A 27,517-nucleotide genomic window follows, 5' to 3' on the forward strand; every position below is an offset into this window, starting at 1 on the left:
GTTCTATCTAGGAGAATATGAAGAGGTCATTTGATGCACATCTTTGACATCGTGCATCAAAGAGCTGGTGTATCTGTAAAACACTCAAGAAAAACAAACGGGCAAACGTCTTTTACCAGGCGACGATGAGAGAGAAGGAGGGAAGAACAGAGGAGGTGTGGATCAGTCTCACAACCACAGCGCTGGGAGATCGAGTGATCCGCTCACGAGGAGATGAGGATACATCTCCATGTAGCTTTTTACCTCCAAGGAATTGATTCTAGTGCATACTGGGTACACACCACAAGCAACACATCCGGTTGGACAATAAATAGACCATGCTGCAACGTAACACTTGACCATGGAACAGATGTCAGAGTATTCTTGAGCCATTACACAATGTTGGAACTTGGACACATGACAAATGAAGCCGACATGTGCCCCTACTTCCACTAGAAGACATCAAAAAGACTGGTGACCGGGTGGCCTAAAACCTAAAGTAGGGAAATGTCGTCAATGGGTACGTCGTATGCAGTCAGGGACTGTGCCGTGTCTTACGTTCATCCACCACGAACAGGGTGAAGACGGCGCTATGGTTGCGGTTCTTCTCCTTGGGGTTCCGGGCGAAACAGGTGTACTCGCCCTCGTCCTCGAAGGTCACGTTGAACAGCAGGATGGAGATGTTGTTGTGCTTGCTGCTGCCGACAAACTCTATCCGCTCCTGGTACACCTGCACCCGTGGTTCCACACCTTCTATAGGGATCACCGCCTCACACAGCTGGAGAGGAATAGGGAGGGGGGGTGGGGGGGTGAGGGGAGAAGGAGAGGGAGAAGAGGAGGGAGTGGAAGAGGGATAAGGAGAACAGGAGGAAGCGAGAGAGAGGAGGAATGAGGTGGAGAACAGGGGCGAGGGGGAGAGATGTTGAGACAGGAGTGGGATGTCACGTTGCTCATTGAGGGGGTGTTAGTGAAGGAGATGACTGTGTCAGTCGGTGTCGTGCCTTCGCCATGGTGCCGTTGTCGTTGTATTGCCAGTTGAAGTACAGGTTCTTGATGCCGATGCAGCTGGAGTAGATGCAGGGTAACAGCACCGTGCTGCCGTTCATCGCTTCCATGAAGGGCACCTTCCCCACTGACACCTCCAGCGCTGAAGCACACCATACACCTGGAAGGGACGGAGGAGGGAGGGAAGGAGAGAGAGAGAGAATATGATTAGATTTGTAAGTAAACAATTTGGGATTCAATGATTTGGCACACTGGAAGACAGAAATTGAAATGCTCGACAGAGAGAGAAAGAGAGAACGAGGAAGAGAAAGAATGAGGACATCATTTGTTTTTCACCAACAGCAGTAGCCTACATGACCGTTCCTCTCTTATCTCCAGCTATTTTTATAGTGGCCTGGCTGTTAGATGGCTGTTAGTATTATCACTTACCCAGCTGACACTGGGGCACAGTACACACAGGTGTGTACATACATACACACCTCAACTAGCTCTCACAGTCTCATGTCAGAATTAGATGTTCATCGATGTTTCTCAAAATTCAAAGTTGTTGCAAACGTCAAATATCAAAATATTTAAGGTTAAGTAAAGGCATGAACTCTGAAATCTTAAGGTTGGGCATTAACTCTGAATGGTTAAGGTAAGGGTTAAGGTTCGGTGGTATAAGGCTTAAAGCAAAAATCTCAAAAATAACTTTCTATTGCCGAATTTCAACTTGCAATGTGGAATCTGAGGCAGATGCTTACGCCCAACTGCTATCCCCTAGCAAATCAAATCAAATCAAAACCCTCAGCGCTCACTGTTGCCCCTAGCGGCCGGTTTCCACGTCGTCGCTCAATGTCCTTAGACATGGACGGACGTCCAATACTGATTTGTGTAACGGGTGACCTGGCTGGTCAACCTAGGCCAATATAGCCCTCGTGTGTTTGTTTGTGTGTTTGAGTGTGTGTCCATCACGAGTCAACATGCCTCCCAATCACAGCATCGGCGTGATCTCCAAAATATCAGAGTCCTTTCTATTCCACTGCATCCAAATCAAGTAGCCTATTCAAGTACGTTTTCAAGGGAGAGCGAGTGAAAGAGTGGGAAAGCAAAATGAGAGAAATAATGGACGGATGGGTGTGTGGGTGGGTATAAGGAGGAGGGACAGAGAGAGAGGGAGAGAAAGAGAGCGATAAGAGAGTGGAGGAGGAAAAAGAGACAGGGCCCGGTTGTTTTCTGTCTGGTCCTGTGGGCCATGCAGTGCAGTACGGTGCGGCACGGCGGGCGGTGGTATTCTCACCACGCGGCTTGGCGTCAGCGCTGAGAGGACTGCACAGGGGCTATTTTTAAATCCTCTCGTCCCATCTCAATATTTCATTCTGGGAAAGAGATAGTGAGTGTGTGTGCTGAGTGTATGGGCCTGTAAACAACCCTGGTGCGCGTGAGTGTGTTGTTTGGACGGTAAATGACTGAAGACTATAGTACTGCAGTCACACCAGCCTTGCTCAACATGGCAATAGACCAGATCAGGAGAACCAAGCAATCCCATCAGCCAATTACCCCAGCTCAGCCCAGCCCCTGCGTTACCAGGGGCTGGTAATTAATGAAATGAATGTGTTTGTACTTGGCCAATACTATGGTATGTTAACACACTGTGATGTGATGATAATTGCCAATAGAAGGCTGGGTTGGTAGCCTGGGTACCAGTCTTTTTCTGCTAACATTCCACTCCACACATGGCACATGAGACGGAGTGCAAGGAGTGGAATGTTAGCAGAAACAGACTTGCACCCAGGCTAGTGGGTTGGCAACGCCACGACAAAAATGAAAAAGGCTCTGTAATTGTTGTTACTCTGATCAGTCAGATAGCTAGCAACAACGACTAGGAGCATGAATGCAGATGGCTTGTTTCAGCTAGCTAATGGGGCATGCCAAGCAAGAGTCCCCACGCTAAATCATCTGCATACTTTCTTCTCATTATATTTTTTTCATTAGCACACTATTCCTCTTACACCATTTCATCTAGAAATGTAATTCAAACTTCAAAACGTGCAGACTGGTCTGGACTGAGTTGCTTGTATAAAACGTTACGATATATTTGATACTTTTTAAGCTACGAAACATTTTGTCTTTTCTTTTGTCCTCCATCCACTTTCAAAAGATTTCCTCACCATTCTAAAGGCCTCATTGTGACATCATCACTTTCAACGTTCCATTCACTGTAAATGCAACAATTACGAGGGGGTGTGGTATGGCCAATATACCACAACTAAGGGCTGTTCTTATGCACGACGCAACACGGAGCGCCTGGATACAGCCCTTAGCCGTGGTATATTGACCATATACCACAAACACCCGAGATGCCTTATTGCTATTATTAGAGCAGTAGAAATACATGTTTTGTCATACCCGTGGTATACTGTCTGATATACCATGACTGTCAGCCAATCAATACTCAGGACTCGAACCATCCAGTTTATAGTGCAATTTTTGACACAAATCAGCCACCGTCGGCCACTTTGCCAAGACAACAATTGCTTTCAAATCTGAAATTGGAACATAATGATCTGTTACCAATCTATCGATACAGCTGTTTTAGTAACTGCATTAATACTGCTTTGCTTTATCTTGGCCAGGTCGCAATTGTAAATGAGAACTTGTTCTCAACTTGCCTACCTGGTTAAATAAAGGTGAAATAAAATAAATAAAATAAAAATACATTTCCCCCAACTTTTTCCAAACAACAACCATTTTGACCACTCCACCAACAAGTCAGACAAAACTTAGAGCATATTAAATCTTCCTCTACCTCTCTGATTTTGAAATCTGAAAGCAGAACAGGAATAGCTTCTACCAATCAATAGGTAGAGCTCTTTTAGTAACCCATCGACTGCTTTTATTAAAGATGCAGTAATGTCAGAAGCTAGCAGATTCATTACTTACCAACAACAGCTGTAAATATCAATACAACTACATCACATTTTGAAATTAACTTTCCTCTCTTTGACTAACAACACTATTATGAATCTAGCAAAGAAGTTGTGTGGGTCAGAGTGCAGTATTAATTGAGTTTCATAGCACAAATGTTTGCTAGCATGTTTCTCAAACTGGCTTTAGCCATGGAGGGAGCAGGCCTGCTAAGGCAACTGTTGCCTAGCAACATGAGCCTCGGAGGGAGACAACATCTACATAGCACGACAAATTCCCATGATTTGTGAATCTGTTTTGGACCGAACAGCTTGCGTTAAGATTTCTAATGCTTCCCTGGTCTGGGCGACCTGCAATGATTTGGTGAAGATCTCTAATGCTCACTAGCTTCGTCCTCATTCTCAGGATCGTGCACCGTGCTATAAATACCTGGATAGTTTGCCTCTCTGTAAAGAGAATGGTGGGCTGTACGTTGATCCTTCTGCTCTGATTGGATAGAGCGAAGCTGTTGCCGTTCACTCACTTCATATTTCACCCGGTCACTTCTCATCGCACGTTACGTTTTCACACGTAACAACTGCAGTTTAGACACTGACCACAACCACACAACTATTGACCACAACTACTGACCACAATTACTGACCACAACCACACAACTACTGACCATATCCACACAACTACTGGCCACTACTGACCATAACTACTGAATACAACTAACTGACCACAACTACAGACCGTAACTACTGACCACAACTACTAACCTCAAATACTGACCATAACTCCTGACCACAACTCCTGACCACAATCACATAACTACTGACCATAACTACTGATCACCACTGACCATAACCACTGACTAAAACTACTGACCACAACTACTGGCCACTACTGAGCACAACTACAGCTACTGAACCACACAACTACTGACTACAACTCCTGACCAAAACTACTGACCACAATCACTGACCAACCACGCAACTAGTGACCACACAATTACTGAACCACTCAACTACTGACCACAACCACACAGCTACTGACCACACAACTACTGTGCACAATTACTGATAACACAACTACAGACCATAACTCCTGACCTCAACTACTGGCCACAACCACACAACAGCTGATGACAATGTATTTGAAAGACAAAGAAGTTATTTATTGGGCAAAATGAATGTATGCAGAGGGGAAAAATAGTTTATGTTGTCAATAATCATTTGATTGTAAGCCAACCCTGTCTGTTTTTGTTTTGCAACATGTAAAGTGTTGGATCCCATGTTTCATAAGCTAAAATGAAATATCCCAGAAATATTCCATATGCACAGAAAGCGTATTTCTCTTAAATGTTGTGCAGAAATTTGTTTACATCCCTGTTAGTGAGCATTTCTCCTTTGCCAAGATAATCCATCCACCTGACGGGTGTGGCATATCAAGAAGCTGATTAAACAGCATGATCATTACACAGGTGCACCTTGTGCTGGGGACAATAAAAGGCCACTCTAAAATGTGCAGTTTTGAGGGAAATTGCAATTGGCATTCTGACTGCAGGAACGTCCACCAGAGCTGTTGTTTAGATAATTTCATGTTAATTTCTCTACCATAAGCCACATCCAACATCATTTTAGAGAATTTGACAGTATGTCCAACTGGCCTCACAACCGCAGAGCACGTGAATCCACACGAGCCCAGGACCTTTACCTCCGGCTTCTTCACCTGTGGGATCATTTGAGACCAGCCACACAGACAGCTGATGAAACCGAGGAGTATTTCTGTCTGTAATTAAGCCCTTTTTTAGGGAAAAAGTCACTCTGATTGGCTGGGCCTGGCTCCCCAGTGTGTGGGCATATGCCCTCCCAGGCCCACCCATGACTGCGCCTCTGCCCAGTCATGTGAATCCCATAGATTAGGGCCTACTTAATTTATTTCAATGGACTGATTTCCTTACATGACCTGTAACTCAGTAGAATTGTTGCATGTTGCGTTTATATTTTTGTTCAGTATACTGTAATTTATTGCAGATCAACAGAAAATATGCTGTTCCAATGAATGGCAATACAGCCTCAAATGACAACATATTGACTGAAAAAGGTTGTTTTATTAAAAGAGTTGTCCTTGGCTGTGATTGATCAGCTATTTTAAAGCAACTTGCTAAGAAAAACAATTAACAATTCAACAGATCATTAATTGCACCGATTAACTGAGGCAATTACCACATTAGATCATACTTTATGAATATCCCATCTGAAATCTACCCCTAGCTCCTAACCCCTAGCCCCTAACACCTAGTCCCTAGACTCTATTTAAATTGCATCTGAACTCTAACCCTGTCATCCGCATTGTGTAATCAATATGATGTGAATTCCACCTAAAGGGCTAGTTGGAGCTATTGGCATATAGTTTATACCCATCCAATCCACTGTCACATCTTGGCAGATTGTTCTTTTTACTGGGCCGCTGTGGCTAAGAATGACAGAGGTTGAGAATGACAGAGGCTAGCATCAATCACACTTCAGCAGAGGGAAATGACTAATGGAAGCAGAGGGAGAATGAGCGAGGGGTACCTGAGAGGAAGCTGGCGGATGCAAAACAAACTAACCTCCCTATTTTGTACTACTTCACGTTTGCCTTCCCTGGTAATCTCCCTTACCTACTTCTAGGGACGCACATGCATAGACATTCGGTACACACAAACACTTGCATACCCGCACACTTCCCTGGTCAGCATCGCAATATATCCCTACCTCCCTTTCTCTCTCTCTCTCTCTCTCTCTCTGTAATGCAGCAGAGTAATGCTGCAGCGGCTCAATATATTCTGTTTCTCTCTCTGCCTCCTTCTCTCTCTCTCTCTCTCTCTCTCTCTTACTAGCACTCTACTTCCCTCCTCTTTGTCCCATACTCCCTGCTCATCTACTCCTCATCTTTACACAATTCATAGTGGTATTGTGGTGTTGTTGATGTTGGCCCTCAAGGGCTCTGAGGCAGCTATAAGCTGGGTGATGCCAGCAGTGCTGGGCTAGCTAGGTTGGGGACAGCACGGCCGGTCAGTCACGTGTGTGTGCGTGTGCTGTGGGTCCCTGGAGGGCAGGACAGGACTAATCTCTCAGTGGTTTTGATTTTAAAGAACCACTTTTCTGCTCACCAGTCTCAACTACCTGCCTGCTGCCTGGCAAATTATCACCTCCCATCACTTTGTCGCAGGCACACACGCACGCACGTACGCACGCACGTACGCACACACACACACACACACACACACACACACACACACACACACACACACACACACACACAGAGAAAGAGACAGAGACAGAGAGTGAGAGAGAGAGCGAGAGAGAGAGAGGTCTCCCGTGGACTTTATAGAAAAGGCTTGACTCCTCATCCATTAGCCATGACTCAGCATACTGTTTAGTCTGTTGATGCAGTCAACTTGAAATTGTGGTGACACTGCTGTTACCGTAGTCTGTTTTTTTTTCTGTTTCTTGTTTTACAACCCTGTGATATCCATTGAATGAAGAATATTTCTGCTCACCTGATACGTGTTATTTGCCTTGAAGTTTAAGAGCTAGTGTCTACTGTGGTGCTCATAACATGACTAAGCACATTTTTAAGCATGTGGTGTGTGTGTGTGTGTGTGTGTGCGTCTAAATACTTAAACTTGCCTGTCTGCGTCTCTGTGAGGTGTTTACTTGTTTGTCCTCTAAGTTACATGTCTAGACTAGCAACCCAAACTCGTAGCCCCTCTGTCCTCTCCTGATTCCCTTAGAGGCCCTTGTGAATGCATCACAGCTGTGATACCTCATGCTAATCTCAGATTAAATCAAGAACAGCTATCCTCGACCTCCCCTTCCCCTTCCCCACCCACACACAGACACACACACACACACAAAGACACACATCCGATAACCAAGCGGAAATACCAGTTACTAAAGTTAGATCAGTTATTCCAAAAATGAGCCACAAAGGCAGAGGTTTGTGTGGGTACAAGGCCGGATTATATTCCTAGTCTCATCCTTTTGGCATTTATCTCTCGTCCGGGGACTGATCACTGATATAAAGTAACTGCTGACCTGGAACTTCCTGTCAGATGCTCCATTCAAACTTCTGTTGTAATTTCTATTCCAAGGAAGTTGGGAATAAAGAAAGGACACCCTTCTCAAAAACCTCCCCATCTGAACTGCCTGTTCACAACCCAGGAAGTGGCCATTGGACTGATGCACTCTCAAAAGAACATGAGGAGGAGCTCACGTGTGAGATCTCACCGCCCTCCGTTGACTTCGCTATCCCCTATTTATCATTCTTAGTTGAGTAATGGACTCCACCTGTCCCTTCCCCTCTCTTCCCCATCTCAACCATTCTGCCTCTCCTGCCTCTTTGACCTCGGAGCCACCATCACTCAGAATCTCTATCTAGCTGTTCCTCCTCTCCTCACCCCTGCCCTATGCATCCCTTCACATTGCATTAAAAACTCAGTCGGTTAATAATTAATCTGCCCTTGGTTCTCCCTTTTCCTCTAGTCTCTCCTCCCCTCGTCTCCCTCTTCTTTGTGGCAGGAGTGCCCGCCACGTGTCTCTACAGGCTTGGTCAGACACTGGGGAAGACTATTTCCACTCAAACTTTTATTTATCCGTTCTTTCATGGGAGCTCCTAAAGTAACTAAGCTCTGGTACAAGGCATCTGTTTCTGTAGTCTCTCCATCCCTCTCCTACTTCCCCCTTCACGTTTCTACTTCTTCACTAAGTTAAGCCTCTCTCATTCAATTTCTCTGACCCTCTCTTCCTCCATCTTCCTCTCCATGCGCATTTACTAGTGGCCGCCTGGCCTTAGCCTGGCGCTGGTCCCTTCAGCCCTCCGCTTAGTGACTACAGGAGTAGGCATACAGAAACGCATCCGGCGGTTTTATAACGCAGTCGGACAGAAACCTGTGAGTCACTCCGTAGACCTGAGAATGAGCCTAAACCTCAGCCTGAGTAGAGCAGTGAAGTACAATAAGTACACTCAGCCTGTGCAGCAGGCCTCTCTCTCTCTCTCTCTCTCTCTCTCTGGCCCTCTTACAGGCATACTGCTCCCCTCAGCTACAGCACACCAAAGCACAGTGCAGAGTGGAGGACATTATTCTTGGATCACTGTGGGTGACATTGCTTCAGCTACACTGGCGAAAGACAAGGAAACGAAGAAACGAACCGAAACAGCAGCACCACATAATGACATCAGACTCCCATTAGAACAAGAACAGAATTTGGATTTCTCTAATTTCCCAATATGTGCCCTCCCTTTGGGCATTGCCACTTTGGGAAGAGTCAATCGAGGTTGCCAAGTCTACCTTTAACTGTGATCTAACTTAATCATAGAACACGGAACGCGGAGCATAATGGTTCTGGATGCCATTATAGAGATAATTTATCTAAGCATTTTTTGTTGAGCATCATCCTTTATCGTTATCTTTAGAAATGGTTTCCAATTCCAGTGGGACTGTGCCATACTGTGTTAGCACACATGAGGCATTGTTCAACTTATTTCAAAACAGGAAGACACACAAATTCAAGTCCACAATAGACCCATACAACATAGCAAGCGCCCACCAACCCCAGGGATGGGAATTCATTCAAACATCTGCCTTCAATCAACTCCTCAGCCGTGACCCTTCGGTGTATACCTTCTATGTGCTGCATTCAGGCTCTCAATTTACAGGCATAACTCATTTCCCTTGTAACCTACATGGGAAATCTCTTGACGATTACTAGAACGTACCCTTCATACAAAAGGAAAATTGAACTGCTATAAATGTCTTTCTGGTTAATTTGGACTGGTTTTTAGGAAATATCCAAGAAAAACATTGATGCAGTCCTAGTTCAAATAAATTACAATCTAACTTATTCTCCCAATGTACCTTAATTCATGAAGTCGTCAAACATGCCCTCACAACCTTGACATACATAATCCTCCAGTTAATCTAAATGGCCCAACCACCGGTGATTTTAGTACAGCAATTCAAATCATCCCCTCAGCAGGTGTGCAATACAAAAACAAGTGCCACTGCAGTGTTTCGGTCTCACATTATAACAACGGATCACAGCAAGGAGTCTATTGTTACACGCTAATCCATGTACTACAATGTCGCAAACGATGCCCGCACATGGTGTTAGTATTACAACACATTGCTATGTACAGGCCGTCAGCACGGTGCAGTAACACTACACAGGGGAGGAGTGCTGAGTGTCTGTGTGTGGTCTGGGGAGTACATATCTGTATGTGGGTGAGGGTTGATGACATTCAAAACCGTGTGTCACTCGCTCTCACTCTACCTGTGCTTGCCTGCCTGTGTGTGTGTGTGTGTGTGTGTGTGTGTGTGTGTGTGTGTGTGTGTGTGTGTGTGTGTGTGTGTGGGGAGGGGTGGGGATTCTTACGGTTTTGGCAGGGCTATAGTAACTATTCGGCCTGTAAGGGTGGCGTGTGTCTGAAGAGGTTATGACATCAGATCGGGGTGTGAATGTAGGTATTAGCAAGGGTAGCTTAAGACGAGTACGGGTTGAACACCTGGTGCTGCCGGCCCGCCCCATGACCGTGGCACAGTCCAGACTAATCTGTGGATCAACAAGATGTCACAAGCTCATAACCAGGACACCCTTTCTATAACACCCGCGTCACACTTGTCACACACAGCGATCATTAAATGCACATGCCTCAGCACTTAAATGCAAACAAACATTTACACACAATTGTTAACCTACACGCAAGCATTCACGCGCTCACAGACACACGGACACGAACGCACACACACGCGCACACACACACACACAAATACATCCCTTCCCAATGCCATTTCCATTCACGACAACTTTAAAAGGCCATCATCACAAGCCGTACCAAAGAACCTCTAAAAAGGCCAGACCCTTAGTTATAGTGGGGCTAAGAGGACAGGTGCAGCTAGGAAGAGAAAGGACCCCCCCCCCCTGAACCCCCCCCCCCTTCCCCCATTGTAACCCCTAGAGTCAAATGCTACACCATAATACATGATCAAAGTCTTGACCTCCCAAGACTTGGCATGCCAGTGCATTATCTCAGGAGTCAATAAAGCCCAGGTATTTATAGGACGTCATGTGTGTGTACATGATTTGAACGGCTTAAAATCAACTATATTTTTAGCTACGCGACAGACATCCAACAGATATCCACCGGGGTAGTTTACATGGCTATTTCAGAGATAAAGCATCACTACCCCCTCCAGGAATTCAATGCCTTGGTAGTGGCCAACGTTATCTGATCGCAGACCCAACCACATATCCACCCAGTCTGATCCTGTAAACTTGACTTTCATATAAGAGGAGCTGAATGGAGCTTCAAGTTAAAAATACACGCTTAGAATTAAAAAATAATAATAATCTAATCAAATCCAATGTTCTTGGTCACGTGCAGATATTTAGCAGATGCTATCGCAGGTGCAGCGAAATGCTTGGGATGCCAGCTCCACAGAACAAAACAGTACGCACAGTACAAAACAAAACATTGAAATGAATGAATTAGTAAATATCAATAGGACCAATGTCAGAATATAAATACATACAGAACCAGTCAAAAGTTTGGACACACCTACTCATTCAAGGGTTTTTCTTTATTTGTACTATTTTCTACATTGTAGAATAATAGTGAAGACATCAAAACTATGAAATAACACATATGGAATTATGTAGTAACCAAAAAAGTGTTTAAAGAAATTAAAATATAATATATATTTTAGATTCTTCAAAGTAGCCATCCTTTGCCTTGATGACATTTTTGCACACTCTTGGCATTCACTCAACAAGATTCATGAGGAATGGTTTTCCATCAGTTGTGAAGAATTACCCACATATACTGAGCACTTGTTGGCTGCTTTTCCTTCACTCTGCGGTCCATTTCATCCCAAACCATCTCAATTGGGTTGAGGTTGGGTGATTGTGGAGGCAGCACTCCATCACTCTCCCTCCATCTTGGTTAAATAGCCCTTACACAGCCTGGAGGTGTGTTTTGGGTCATTGTCTTGTTGAAAAATAAATGAAAGTCCCACGAAGTGTAAACCAGATGGGATGGCGTATAGATGCAGAATGCTGTTGTAGTCATGCTGGTTAAGTGTGCCTTGAATTCTAAATAAATCACTGACAGTGTCACTAGCAAAGCAACCCCCACACCATCACAACTCCTCCATGCTTCAAGGTGAGAACCACACATGCCAAGATAATCCATTCACCTACTCTGCATCTCCCAAAGACACGGTGGTTGGAACCAAAAATCTCAAATTTGGACTCATCAGACCAAAGGACAGAGTTCCACCGGTCTAATGACCACTGCTCATGTTTCTTGGACCAAGCAAGTCTCTTCTTCTTATTGGTGTCCTTTAGTAGTGGTTTCTTTACAGAAATTCGACCATAAAGGCTTGATTCACGCAGTGTCCTCTGAACAGTTGATGTTGAGATGTGTCTGTTACTGGAAATCTGCAAAGCATTTATTTGGGCTGGTAACTCTAATGGAAGTATCCTCTGCAGCATAGGTAACTCTTGGCCTTCCTTTGTTGTGGCGGTCCTCGTGGCAGTCAGTTTCATCATAGTGCTTGGTGGCTTTTGTGACTACACTTGAAGAAACTTTCAAAGTTTGTCTGTGGATCTGAGTTGTTTAGTCCCGGGGTCCTTAGCTTAGTGGTGCACTTCGTGGGCACTATGGTGTTGTCACCATAGTACCAAAACCATAGTGACTATGCTGAGCTGTAGTCAATGAACAACATTGTCACATAGGTGTTCCTTTTGTCCAGGTGGGAAAGGGCAGTGTGGAGTGCGATTGAGATTGCGTCATCTGTGGATCTGTTGGGGTGGTCTGCGAATTGGAGTGGGTCTAGGGTATCTGGGAGGATGCTGTTGATGTGAGCCATGACCAGCGTTTCAAAGCACTTCATGGCTACCGACGTAAGGGCTATGGGGCGGTAATCATTTAGGCAGTTTACCTTCGCTTCCTTGGGCACAGGGGCTATGGTGGTCTGCATGAAACATGTAGGTATTACAGACTCAGTCAGGGAGAGGTTGAAAATGTCAGTGAAGACACTTGCCAGTTGTTCTGCGCATGCTTTGAGTACACGCCCTGGTAATCCATCTGGCCCCGTGGCTTTGTGAATGTTGACCTGTTTAAAGGTTTTGCTCACATCAGCTACCGAGAGTGTTGTCACACAGTCATCCAGAACAGCTGATGTTCTCGTGCATGCCTCAGTGTTGCTTGCCTGAAAGCGAGCATAAAAAGCATTTAGCTCGTCTGGTAGGCTCGTGTCACTGGGCAGCTCACGTCTGGGTTTCCCTTTGTAGTCCGTAATAGTTGTCAAGCCCTGCCACATCCGATGAGCGTAAGAGCCGGTGTAGTAGGATTCAATCTTAATCCTGTATTGACGCTTTGCTTGTTTGATGGTTTGTTTGAGGGCATAGCCGGATTAGTGTCTCGCTCTTTGAAAGTGGCAGCTCCAGCCTTTAGCTCAATGTGGATGTTGCCTGTAATCCATGGCTTCTGGTTGGGATATGTACGTATGGTCACTGTGGGGCCGACGTCGTCGATGTACTTATTGATGAAGCCGGTGACTGAGGTGGTATACTCCTCAATGCCATTGGATGAATCCCGGAACATATTCCAGTCTGTGCTAAAAAAACAGTTCTGTAGCGTAGCATCCACATTTGCATCCATCTCTGTGTGTGGAGTAAAGGTGGTGTAGAGTTTTTTTCCCTCTGGTTGCACGTGACATGCTGGTAAAAATTTGATGAAACTGATTTAAGTTTGTTTGCTTTAAAGTTCCTGGTCACTAAGAGCACCGATTCTGGATGAGCATTTTGTTGTTTGCTTATGGCCCTATAGAGTTGGTTGAGTGCGGTCTTAGTGCCAGCATTGTTCTGTGGTGGTAAATAGATGGCTACTAATAATATAGATGAGAACTCGCTTGGTAGACAGTGTGGTCTACAGCTTATCATAAGATACTCTACCTCAGGCGAGCAATACCTTGAGACTTATTTAATATTAGACATTGCGCACCAGCTGTTATTGACAAGAAGACACACACACCCACACCCCTCGTCTTATGAGAAGTAGCATCTCTGCTCTGCCGGTGCATGGAAAATCCCGGCAGCTTTATATTTTCCATGTCGTCGTTCAGCCACGACTCGGTAAAAAATAAGATATTGGCAGTTCTTAATGTCCCGCTGGTAGGATAATCGTAATCGTTGGTCATCATTTTTTTTTCTTCCAATGATTGAATGTTAGCAAGTACAACGGAAGGAAGTGGGAGTTTACTCGTTCGCCTACGGATTCTCCGAAGGCAGCCCGATCTGCGTCCTTTAATCCTCCATCTTTTCTTCACCCAAATGACAGGGATTTGGGCCTGTTCCCGGGAGAGCAATATATCCTTCTCGTCGGACTCGTTAAAGGAAAAAGCTTCTTCCAGTTCGTTGTGAATAATCACTGTTCTGATGTCCATAAGTTATTTTTGGTCATAAGAGACGGTAGCAGCAACATAATGTACAAAATAAGGAAAAAATGAAGTTACAAACAACGCAAAAAAACTAACAAAATAGCACAGTTAGTCAGGAGCAAAACGTCAGCCATCCACTTCAGCGCCATCTTTGTCGTTCAGTGCCATCATTGTTGTTTCCATGTCATTTCAATGAAATTACGTTGAACCGAAGTAGAATAGACGATGAAACTGGTCTGAAAAATTCTTGATATGTTTAGCAAGCTCAGACTCCATGTCATCAGATAAGACCTTATGTGCCTCTGCTACTCTATCATAGCCGCTCTTTCGTCCAGGTATGTTTGTTTTATTTTTTTTGTCAATGTATCCCTTCAGTGTCATTCAGTCTATTTTTTCATAATTTGCTGCTGCTCGAATGCTCTTCTTCCCTTCTCTCCTTTCCTTGGCTGCACTCTCATGAACCTCAAGAGGGGCTAAACCGCTGTTTGTTTTACACATGCATACATAGGACATGTCTGTTCTGTACCAATACAAAATGCACTATCTTGAAAAAAAATGCACTATCTATTGCAAAAATACCATGCATATTATGCATAAAACTGACAAAATATAATCATAATTTGTATGGGGTATGGTAGCCATTGGCTCAACTTGCCCCTTGGCATCCACCCTGTACCCTGCCCTGAACTTTAGTCACTGTTACTAGCCGGCTACCAACCGGTACTCTACCTTGCACCTTAGAGACTGCTGCCCTATATAAATTACATATAGTTATTGAACACTGGACACTTTAATAATATTTCCATACTATTTTACCCACTTCAAATGTATATACTGTATTCTGGTCTAGGCTTATCCTATATAACTACTGCTATTCACACCTTTTCCATTCCTACACTCTCCATACTGTCAATACAGTAATACAGCAGCATCCACTCGTAGCACACACTCCAGCAGGTATATCTCACTGGTCACCCCCAAAGTCAATTCCTCCTTTGGTCATCTTTCCTTCCAGTTCTCTGCTGCCAATGACTGGAACGAACTGCAAAAATCTCTGAAATTGGAAACACTAATCTCCCTCGCTAGCTTTAAGCACAAAAAGTCAGAGCAGCTGTAATTTAGCCCAAACAACTACCTCTTCCCCCAACTGTATTTATTTATTTATTTTGCTCCTTTGCACCCCATTATTTCTATTTCTACTTTGCACATTCTTCCACTGCAAATATACCATTCCAGTTTTTTTCTTGCTATATTGTATTTACCTCGCCACCATGGCCTTTTTTGCCTTTACCTCCCTTATCTCACCTCATTTGCTCACATTGTATATATACTTATTTTTCTACTGTGTTATTGACTGTATGTTTTGTTTATTCCATGTGTAACTCTGTGTTGTTGTTTGTGTCGCACTGCTTTGCTCTATCTTGGCCAGGTCGCAGTTGCAAATGAGAACCTGTTCTCAACTAGCCTACCTGGGTAAATAAAGGTGAAATAAAAAATAAATAAATAAATTACACACCATCATATACATACGGTACCAGTCAAAGGTTCTACATTTTAGAATAATAGCGAAGACATCACAGCTATGAAATAACACATATGGAATCATGTCACCACAAAAGTGTTAACAAATCAAAATATATTTTAAATTTGAGATTCTTCAAAGTAGCCACATGCACCTTAGTCAAATACATTTAAACTCAGTTTTTCACAATTCCTGACATTTAATCCTAGAAAACATTCCCTGTCTTAGGTCAGTTAGGATCACCACTTCATTTTAAGAATGTGAAATGTCAGAATAATAGTAGAGAGAAATATTTGTTTCAGCTTTTATTATTTCATCACATTCCCAGTGGGTCAGAATTTTCCATACACTCAATTAGTATTTGGTAGCATTGCCTTTAAATTGTATAACTTGGGTCAAAAGTTTTGGGGAGCCTTCCACAAGCTTCCCACAATAAATTAGGTGAATTTTGGCCCATTCCTCCTGACAGAGCTGGTGTAAGTGAGTCAGGTTTGTAGGCCTCCTTGCTCGCACACGCTTTTCCTGTTTTGCCCACAAATTTTCTATTGGATTGAGAACAAGGCTTTGTGATGTCCACTCCAATACCTTTGGACTTTGTTGTCGTTAAGCCATTTTGTCACAACTTTGGAAGTATGCTTGGGGTTATTGTTCATTTGGAAGACCCATTTGCGACCAAGCTTTAACTTCCTGACTGATGTCTTGAGATGTTGCTTCAATATATCCACATCATTTTCCCTCATCATGATGCCATCTATTTTGTGAAGAGCACCAGTCCCTCCTGCAGCAAAGCACCCCCACAACATGATGGTGCCACCCCCGTGAATCACGGTTGGGATGGTGTTCTTCGGTTTCCTTTTAACTCCAAACAAAACAATGGTCATTATGACCAAACAGTTCTAATTTTATTTAATCAGACCAAAGGCAATTTCTCCAAAAAGTACGATCTTTGTCCCTATGTGCAGTTGCAAACCGTAGTCTGGCTTTTTTATGGTGGTTTTTGAGCAGTGGCTTCTTCCTTGCTGAGCTGCATTTCAGGTTATGTTGATAAAGGACTTATTTTACTGTGGATATAGATACTTTTGTACCTGTTTCCTCCAGAATCTGGAGGTCATTTGCTGTTGTTCTGGGATTGATTTGCACTTTTCGCACAAAAGTATGTTCATCTCTAGGAGACAGATCACATCTCCTTCCTGAGCCGTAAGACTGCTGCGTGGTCCCATGGTGTTATTCTTGAGTACTATTGTACAGATGAACGTGGTACTTTCAGGCATTTGGACATTGCTACCAAGGATGAACCAGACTTGTGGAGGTCTACAATTTTTTTTCTGAGGTCTTGGCTGATTTCCTTTGATTTTTCCATGATGTCAAGCAAAGAGGCACTAGTCCTGTTGACTCAAATGATGTCAAGAAGCTTCTAAAGCCATGACATAATTTTCTGGAATTTTCCAAGCTGTTTAAAGACACAGTCAACTTAGTGTATGTAAACTTCTGACCCACTGGAATTGTGATACAGTGAATTATACGTGAAATAATCTGTCTGTAAACAATTGTTGAAAAAATGACTTGTGTCATGCACAAAGTGGATGTCTTAACCGACTTGCCATAACTATAGTTTGTTAACAAGACATTTGTGAAGTGGTTGAAAAACGAGTTTTAATGACTCCAACCTAAGCGTATGTAAACTTCCAACTTCAACTGTATGTAATCATAACTGTTATATTTACACAAATTCTGATTATTCCCAGGGATACACACACATCCTGAACTATATGTAGATATGTTAGTTAAAAAGAATACAACATTTCCCTTGACATTGTGATCCCCAATGTAAAAAAAATAGCTCAACTTACCCCACTCTACCCTACGTTAATTACCCATTGGTCTTTCTGAGGCTGAGAGTTGTTTTTCTCCATTAGACTTACAAGAAAAATAGATGAAGTTGGTAATGCCAGAAAAGATGTTGGCTATTTCACCCCTGCTCTCTCACTTCTAGTGCAAACAAACACACAGATGAGAAGGGGCTTGGTTTTTCATCAGGACTGCACAGCCCTTCGTAAAGATGCACTCCGGGATCTAAAGGTGCAATATGCAGAAATTGCCCTGCCATTTCCTCGTTGCAAAAATTTGAATAGTTTGCATAATTTCAGTTTATGTGACAAAACAAGCATTCAGAATGTAGATAGTTGTCGTGACGTTGACTACCATTAAATGTGAAGAGTGTACATTATCAAATCAATTGGAAAGCGGTCGCTGACATCCCCGTCTTCAAAGGGGGAGACACTCTAGACTCAAACTGTTACAGACCTATACCATCCTGCCCTGCCTTTCTAAAGTCTTCGAAAGTCAAGTGAACAAACAGATCACCAACCATTTTGTATCCCACCTCCCACTTCTCCGCTATGCAATCTGGTTTCCTAGCTGGTCACGGGTGCACCTCAGCCACACTCAAGGTCCTAAACGATATCATAACCACCATTGATAAAAGACAGTACTGTGCAGTTGCCTTCATCGACCTGGCCAAGGCTCTGTCAATCAAAGTATTCTTATTGGTAGACTCAACAGCCTTGGTTTCTCTAATGACTGCCTCGCCTGGTTAACTAACTATTTCTCAGATAGAGTTCAGTGTGTAAAATCGGAAGGCCTGTTGTCCGTACCTCTGGCAGTCTCTATGGGGTGCCACAGGGTTCAATTCTTGGGTCGACTCTTTTCTCTGTTTATATCAATGACGTTGCTCTTGCTGCGGGTGATTCTTTGATCCACCACTAAGCAGATGACACTATTCGGTATACATCTGGCACTTCTTTGGACACTGTGTTAACACACCTCCAAACGAGCTTCAACGCCATACAACACTCCTTCCGTGGCCTCCAACTGCTCTTAAATGTTAGTAAAACAAAATGCATGCTCTTCAACCGATCGCTGCCCACAACTGCCCAACTGACTAGCATCACTACTCTGGACGGTTCCAACTTAGAGTATGTGGACAGCTATAAATACCTAGGTTTCTGCCTAGACTGTAAACTCTCCTTCCAGACTCACATTAAGCATCTCCAATCCAAAGTTAAATCTAGAATCGGCATCCTATTTCACAACATACTACCCACCACTGCGACCTGTATGCTCTCGTTGGCTGGTCCTCGCTACATATTCATCGCCAAACCCACTGGCTCCAGGTCATCTATAAGTCTTTGCTAGGTAAAGCTCCGTCTTATCTCAGCTCACTGGTCACCATAGCAACACCCACCAGTAGCACGCATTCCAGCAGATATATTTCAATAGTCATCCCCAAATCCAACACCTACTTTGGCTGCCTTTCCTTCTAGTTCTCTGCTGCCAATGACTGGAACGAATTGCAAACATCACTGAAGTTGGAGACTTATATCTAACTCACTAACTATAAGCATCAGCAGTCAGAGCAGCTTACCAATCGCTGGCCTACCTGGTTAAATAAAGGTGATTTTTTTCCCCCTCTATGTGTAATTTAATTACGTGATTAAACTAATCATGTAACTTTAATTGAATAGAATGTCGGGGCACCACAGAAAAAATGTTGTTTGTATTGTGTCATTTACCCAAATACAACTCTTCAGATATTTTCATATATTATCAAAACAGTCGCTTATTAATGAATTGCACTTCATCAGTCTCATTACTGAATGTCGCAAACCCTTGGATATCTGAACGAACCCTAGCATAGAATCATGAATCAGCGACATACAAATTGGCTTAATTATTTATTTTCTAACGAACTTAATCAATCACAGAAATGCATGATAAACACACCATTAGTTATGCATTGGGTACTAAACATGACCCAAGGAAAAGTCCCTAGTGGACGAAACCGAAATGACGGCTTGGTAGACAAAGGAAAGGGGGTGTGGAATGCTCAAGTGTTGGAGACTCATAGCTGATATCTACACCCATAGAAATGGCTAATACTTTAAATATGAACAACCGCTCATTCGAAAATAAATTGCAATTGACATATTTACGTGCGTATGTCTTGTTGTCTCTCTCTGTGGTCGCCGGTCCATCTGCTGGAGAGAGTCGACAGAAAAGTCTCTGGTTGCGTTCCTAATGGATACGTCAGGCATACCCATGTTGTCGCAGAGAATAGGTGTTTTGGCGGTTGTCGTATTCTTCGTCCTAGGCTATGTACATTTCCAGCTACAGACTGAAAAGGCCTCGTCTAAGATTTGCTCCTGCTGTGGAAATGGTTTAGAGTTTCACAATTTCCAGCCGTGTACCAACGCTACATGCTGTATGGTCTCCTCGGCCTGTAGAGTTGTAGTTCGTAACCATTTGACATGTAGCTACCACTCCATACTTTTCTAGTCTCATGGTCTATCGTGTTGTAGTCATTTCAACGTGGGGACTCTGTCTTGATGTTCTCTGACTTTAGTTTGTAAATTTTCTTAACCATTCCAACATGTAGCCACCGCTTCAATCTTTTCTGGTCTTGTAGTTTTAAACTGTTTGTCAGCGGTGGCACGCTGTCTAATGTAAATGTTGTCGGAAGTTGGTTTTATAGAAGAAGGGGCTGTACCATGATGCCTAATGTAATGTCTGGCGTCACAGGGGCGTGGCCACTGGCTAGTTAAAACTTTATACCTAAACAATTATCTTGTTTAAAAGGACAACATCACATTACATCTTCTCACAAATAGTTTCATATTGAATCATATATTTTACACAACATTCAGGTAGAAAACTAATAACTGAGGAAGGTACACTTCCAGAGATTATCTCGTTATCTTGTCCTACTGCCTCCTACTTCCTGATGTCACAAAATAAAACATCTTTGACATAAAATACCCACGGACCATGGGAGTTTTGGCCAGAGAAGCTCTTTAGTCTCCCAGAGGTTTCTTTCCTCTCAATATTCCATGGCAGCAAAGAGAGTTTCTACCAGGAACTTATGACCGTTGTAAAACCTGAGGTGGGAGAGAGAGTGGGAGAGGGGAGGAGCCACGATATACACCCAAAAGGGTCACGTTGTGACACAATCAAAGTACCATCTAAACTGCTGTGAAATATTTGTTCAATAATCCCCTCCAAAAATGTTTCAGCTGTTTCAAGCTGGTGTACAGAACCGAAAGTAAAAGACGCAAAAAACTAAACTTAAGAACAAGAAGCATAGGAATAGCACACATAGAACAGATCTACCACTTCTTAGACTTGCTTTCAACGAGAATGACAAATCTCACATTTCTTTCTGAATTTGGTCAGGTCGCCCAAAAAGTTAGATATTGCATCTTTAATTAAGCACAACAAATTTGTAACATATAGTACAAATTGGATTTGTAACTTAATACAAATTGCAAAAAAAAACTTAAAAAGAAATTCAGGACGTAATGTATCATATGAAATGGATGACATAGTACACAATTGGAGGACGTAGTACACACAAAACGGGGACCAGAGTTGGCTCATGAGCACCACTTTCAAAACTACTGGCTGAAATTATACTAAAGTTTGAGAGCGCATCTTCAAGCCTCATGTTTTTGTGTTTTGTGTTTGGCTACATTCTGATGTGCAACTAGGATGTCCTAATTCCCTGACCTTCTATCCATCACCTGATGTAAAGAACAAGTCTACCAGCGAACATCTCTCATACTGTAGTCTAGTAGTCTCTCTATCCACTCTGCCAATGTAGAATGACCATAGGATCTAATGATATTATATGGGACATACAGGCACACAAACATGCCAACAACATTATAAATCCTTCCCTGGTCTCTGATGGATGGCACGGGGGGGTGTTGGCTTGCCCTACTATAGGCCTGGAACCCAATATTTTTTGTTGGAGGTTAAACCATCCACCATACGCTAGGGGTTTATATACGAACATGCACATTAACCCTTCCCCCCCCCCCGACGCAGAGCCAAGGAGAGCCGCCGGGCAGAGAATCCAGAGAAAACTGGCCGTGGATACACACAGACAAGAGAGGCTACTTAACAGGGACGTCCTATAATCTAATCTAATATCATGTCACATTCCATCTCAAAAAAATATGCAAATGAAAAGCCTATTTATTATCGGTAGCTCTCTGCTGTGTTAGCCTCCTTAGAATCGTATGCTAATTTAGATTCAAAAACTTGCTTTAAGATGTTTTGTGCAATCTTGTGACCTTGCTCTTGTTTGATTGGTGGGTTGATGTCAGTGCCAATAAGGCACTCACCTCAAAAGATGCTGAGGAGTCTTAGGGTTACCCCACTAAGAATTGTGTCCATATTACAGTAGGTGCTAACAATTAGCGTTAACAAACTGATATGATCATGTGTGGATTCTCAAATACATGGGGTTTAGTTGGTCTCAAGCTTGAGTAACTATATTGTATTACTGTAGATTGTACAGCACTATGTGTTGAAAGCAGTCAGGTACTCTACTACAAAGCAAACCTATAGAGCAACGTGTATCATAATATACCACATCACCCAGACATACAAATGTAGGGTACCATGTGGTTGTTGGATCATTGTTAAGTGGTCATACTAGTCTGTACATAGCTAAACAAAACACGTTAAAAGGATAATAAACAGATTGCAGGACGAAAACTGAGGAGAATGAGAATGGATGGATATCCTATGATTTGAGTAGGTATTGATCCAGCCTGCTCATTATCTGACTTTAAAAAATATGTATTTAAATATATTTTCCCCCAAAATAAGATATTCCTCCATATATTCCTATACACTTCCCTCACTGTAGTAAGACCTTACACTTCATCCAGTCAGCTGTATAAGAAAAATATGTCCCTGATTAAGTGATATGTGTAAATGTACCGTGACAGAATGAAGTGCGTAGTTGAATCTGCATCACTGGTTCCTCTGATGAGAAGACAGCGTAAAGGGCTGCCTTTTGACAACTACACGGTGTTCCTCACATGACAAATTCCATCCCACTGCCTCATATAGATGAATATTGTCTTGTCCCATGGACCATTCCCTCCATTCCCCCCTAAACATGTAAACATTGGACATTATGACACTCATTGACTTGGCAGGGTCCATTGGCAGTGCCCATAATTCCACTTGCTCTAAACAGGATCCATTGTTACCGGCATCCTCTTATTGACTCTGGATCTACGCCTTGCTATCTCAAATTCATCCCCTCCACTCACTCTCTTAGTGAAATAGCAAGATGCAGCACTTGCTGCCCTGACCTGGCTAAAACACATGACTCTGGGTCTCCCGATATAGAAAAGTATGAACCGTGTAAGCAAATAAACCCCCGCCTTACAAGCAACAAGTAAATGAGCATGCAACCCTGTCCTCCGGCGTCGGACACATTTCTGCAAGCTCGGCAGAACCTGCAGTGATTTGGCTGGCACCCCAGGGGTAGATGGAGGGAGACGGGTGCAGAGAGAGAGAGAGAGAGAGAGAGAGCGAGAGAGAGAGAGAGAGAGAGATAAAGGGATAGAGCAAGAGAGAGTTAGAGAGAGGAGACGAAAAATGCCAGTATAAAGTCAGCTTTTGGACTCACCGAGCAGAAGTGTGACGACAACACTGGCATGGACGGTGTCTCCTGAACGCAAACACCTGGACATAGTGAACCTGCCGCTTCCTTTGGACTCCATATCCTACTGGGTCCGTCTGGCAATCTGTCAGTCCGTCTGTTTATCTGTATGTCTGTCAGTCCTCTCCTGGATACACACTTTGGGTGTGTGTGTGTGTGTTGGCTGGAGCAAGCAGGGGTGCGGGTGGGATAGAGGGGAGGGGCAGGGTGAGGTGGGACGCAGAGCGAGCAAAGAAATAAAAACGCAAGACTTGTCAGTCTGCAAAGTCCTGCTGTGAGTGTCTCCCTCCTCTTCTCCCTCCTTTGCGGTGAGTCCCAGAGAAGTAGAGTGAATTGATGGCTTATTTCTGGATTATGAGTCCTGTCTACCCTTCTGTATGTGCCAGGCTGAAGGCAGACTGAAAGAGAGAGTAACAGAAAGAGACAGACGAAGGGAAGGCTCCTGCACCTGATCCAGACTCTCTCTCTCTCTTTGCTTCAGTCGCTCACTCTCACTCGCCGACACACTGATTATCTGCTGAATCCCTCAGCCTGAGAGCTAGAGCAAGCAGAGGAGAGGGAAAAAAACTCACTCAGAGAGAGCGAGCATCTGCACCGCAGAGCAATGGAGCTGTGGAGGCAGTCGGGGGATGTCAGCGTTGCCCCTTACGGAGAGCTGCATGTGGGGGGAGGGAGCGGCGAGGACAGCAGAGCCTGGAGCTCAGGCAGACAGGCAGCAGGCAGCAGGCGGTATGTGTCTCCCTAGCCGGCACAGGGAGGAATGAGCGGGGAGGGAGAGCCACTGCAGCAGAGGCATGGAGGACAGAGTGAGCGAGTAGGAGGGAAAGAGGGGAGGGGGAGGGATGGGAGAGGAGAGGAGTTGAATGGGGACCTTCAGCCTGATTGCATCTGGGGGCTATCTCACACTAGAGGGTCCTGCAACCCACCCTGTCTATCACTGCGCCCGTTGCCGGGTTTAGGAGGGTTTCTCTGGGTACACTGCCATCTATACCCCCCTCCATCCTGGATCACCTCCCATCACTTTCCATCAACTTTCCATATATATTTTAGAATAATGACTTTTCCTTGAAAGCTGTTTTTATTTCACCTAGCCACACACACTTGTGTTTTGTCTCCATGACTCATCTAATTCCCCCTTCATGTACCCTTCCATGACTCATCTAATTCCCCCTACATGTACCATTCCATCAGTTCTTGTTCAATCCAGTTGGATTTCGAACAAAGATAGTTCATTTTTTCTCTCTGTGAGTTTTAAAAACCGAGGGGTTCCTGCAAAGCAGGCTGTGACCAGTGAAGTCACTGAGCTCAACTACCAGATCAGATGCCACGCCAGATAATTGATGTGCATGCATGCACAGTACCAGGACGTTATTGACACATGTTCAGATTGTATGGGTCTTCATAGTCCTGCTAAAACATCTCTGTCGCATCTGTTGTTTCTGCAGCAGCATTGACGATACTTTATCACAAACGCGTTTCACTCTATCAACAAACTCTCCAAATAATGAGGAAATCAGAAAATACCACTAAAATAACCAACGTTTAAGAAAGGCTGTCGTAATCTTCAATCACGTTGACTGATTTCCGTGTGCACGCACAGAATGTCCTGTACATGTTGCTTTGAACTTGACTGCCCATGCTTCGCGCTCTGCCTCTCTCCCACCCCCACCCTGTCACCCATATGATTGAGGGCCCTGAATGCGTGACCTCCACCACCTGTCACCGGTTGAGTGGGAGTAGGTGTCGGGTCACCCATTCCCATGGCAGTGGGTGCTTGATTCCTGGGGAGGGTGTGTGAGATGAGGGGTGTGGGTGTGTGAGAGGGGTGTGGAGATGAGGGGTGCGGCACGGTGAGAGGTACAGAGACCCCTTAAAAAAAGTCACTGTAATTGACCTTTGAGGGTTCACATGACAGAATCCAGAGGGCAAGGGTCAAAGGTCATGTAAATGGGGATGCCAACAAAAACACTAAATATTGAGTAATATTGTATCCGAACATCCTCACTTTGATAAAGGCACTCCCGTACACTCCACCAGTCCTTCCAACTACTAGTCTTGAGTGTGTAAAGGGGTGTGTGTGTGTGTGTGTGTGTGTGTGTGTGCGTGTCTGTGTGTGTGTGAGAGCTGCTCTATATGAGGTGATTGATGCTTGTCATTCAACATGATGTCAACCTTGATCTGAGAACAGCTTTCACCCTGGCATGGGAAGTGTGTGTGTGTGTGAGTTTGTCAGTGCACGTGTGCTTGCGTGCATGCTTCCGTGCTTGCGTGTGTGTAGCACGCAATGCAGGGGTCTCCCGGGGAAGGTGACTCCATAATGAGTTTGTAAATAAATCTTTCGATGATTAATATATAGAGGAAACTTTGCCAGGAGCAGTCCAATAATAGAGCAGAATTCACAGCAATAATGAATATAACTGTGTGTGTGTTAATTTAATTGATTATTATGAAAACACTCGCACAGTCCTCACATAACACATTACATTAGCACATCAGCAGTGGATCATCTTCTTGAATTATTAATTGTCCCATATAAATAAAACCACCATGTTCACCACAATGAAATAGTTTTCACTGATGACGGACGTAAGGAGCTTCATGAGTGGTTTGATAGGGGCATCTTCACTGAGGCAGTGACAGTGCTGTAGAAGTGACACGTTCCTGGTGGGATTGACGGATTCATGAGTCTGCACCTTCCCACCACACACACATAAAACACATGTGCACGTACACGTGTATACACACACACGCAGTCCTTCTGAATTCAGGACGATGTGACCTTGGGCTAGATATTGCAGCATCATGTGTGTTGAGGAAGAGGGGCGGGGGGAATTGGGAAGGGAAGCAACTCCCATTATGTAGTCTGCAGTATAGCGCTGGGCAGAGGACGGGAGGGCGGGTGTGACTGCTATCAACTCAGAGAGATATGAGATAGGGGAGAGAGGAAGGGAGGGAGGGAGGGGAGTCGGGCGGTCGAGACTGGATAGGTGAGACCATGGCGTGTGGCGGGATGGTTGGAATGGCGATAGGGTATAAATGAAAACAGTTTAGGGAGTATATTTGGGGGAACGGACAGTGAAGAGAGTGGCTATAGTGGATGATACGTGCCCTAGTATCTATAGCTCTCATGACTTGGAGCAAGGAAAACAACACAGAGTTCCCGGGATTCAGAACTCTGTCATTGTGCGCTGTCGCTGGACTTAAACGGGACAAACGTAACATTTGGATTTCTGAAGCACACAATGGAGCCCTATGGAGTATGAGAAAGAAACGCATAGAGATGCTGTCACGACTTCCACCGAAGTCGGCCCTTCTCCTTGTTCGGGCAGCGTTCGGCGGTCGACGTCACCGGCTTTCTAGTCACCACCGATCCATGTTTCGTTTTGTTTTGTCTGTATTACACACACACCTGGTTTCCATTCTCATATCACGTTCCTTATTTAACCCTCTGGCATACATTTCTGTTCTGTCCGTGACTGTTTATTGTCGTTAGTGGTTGTGTTTTGTGCGAGTGTATTTTGTATGTTCCTATTTGGAATTTTGCTTGATTCTTTGAGAAAACTCAGTTGTGTTACTCAATACCTGTGCCCTGCGCCTGACTCCGCTATAACTCTGCACCAAATCGCTGACAGATGCCCCTCACCTGGAGACTGAGCGAAGAGTAAAGCACTGGGTGCTGAGGAGAGGGAACCATAGTGATCCTAGGAAATGACTGTCTGTAATTCTATGGACGGAACAACAAGGTGGTGGGACGGACAAGAAAGGGATTGCTTCCCTCTACTACTGTGACTGAGGGGAGCATGATGAAGCAACACTCTTTGGTAGAGTGAGAGAGGAGGAGAGGGTTGGGCAGCGGACGGATGCAGAGGGGAGGGGAGGGGAAGCGAGGGAGGACATGATTGGAGGACAGCTGGAGGGGAGACAGAGGAGGGAAAGTCTTCAGAGACATTTACGCATATAGAATGCTCAGCCCTGACCTAGCATTCACGCTCCTTAGTCTCTCTCGATCATTCCGTCCCTCTCGGTCTCTGCCTTCACTATGTCCCCTCCCTTTGCAAAGGTAAAATGGTGCATCGAGCCTCGCCTACCTGAGATTTAGAACTGTGACCTTAGC

At 44.2% G+C, this 27,517-nt stretch overlaps 1 protein-coding gene across 2 annotated transcripts in view; it reads right to left on the minus strand.

Annotated features, from left to right (window-relative positions):
• Nucleotides 1–24,208, minus strand: part of LOC110507447 (sodium channel regulatory subunit beta-4) — a 30,812-nt gene extending 6,604 nt beyond the window's left edge. The window contains exons 1-3 of one of the 2 annotated variants that reach the window (XM_021587447.3): nt 23,371–24,208; nt 981–1,144; nt 538–757 (exon numbers count right to left, since the gene is read on the minus strand). In XM_021587447.3, coding sequence (XP_021443122.1) covers nt 538–757; nt 981–1,144; nt 23,371–23,464 — 478 coding nt within the window. In that variant the 5' untranslated portion in view covers nt 23,465–24,208. The remainder of the gene's footprint in view (nt 1–537; nt 758–980; nt 1,145–23,370) is intronic. The other variant, XM_021587448.3, reaches the window with a different exon arrangement.
• Nucleotides 24,209–27,517: the final 3,309 nt, after the last annotated feature.

The sequence above is a fragment of the Oncorhynchus mykiss genome, chromosome 27 (genome assembly GCF_057628025.1).
Source record: "Oncorhynchus mykiss isolate SJ-2025 chromosome 27, ASM5762802v1, whole genome shotgun sequence".
In the NCBI taxonomy this organism is placed as follows: Eukaryota; Metazoa; Chordata; class Actinopteri; order Salmoniformes; family Salmonidae; genus Oncorhynchus; species Oncorhynchus mykiss.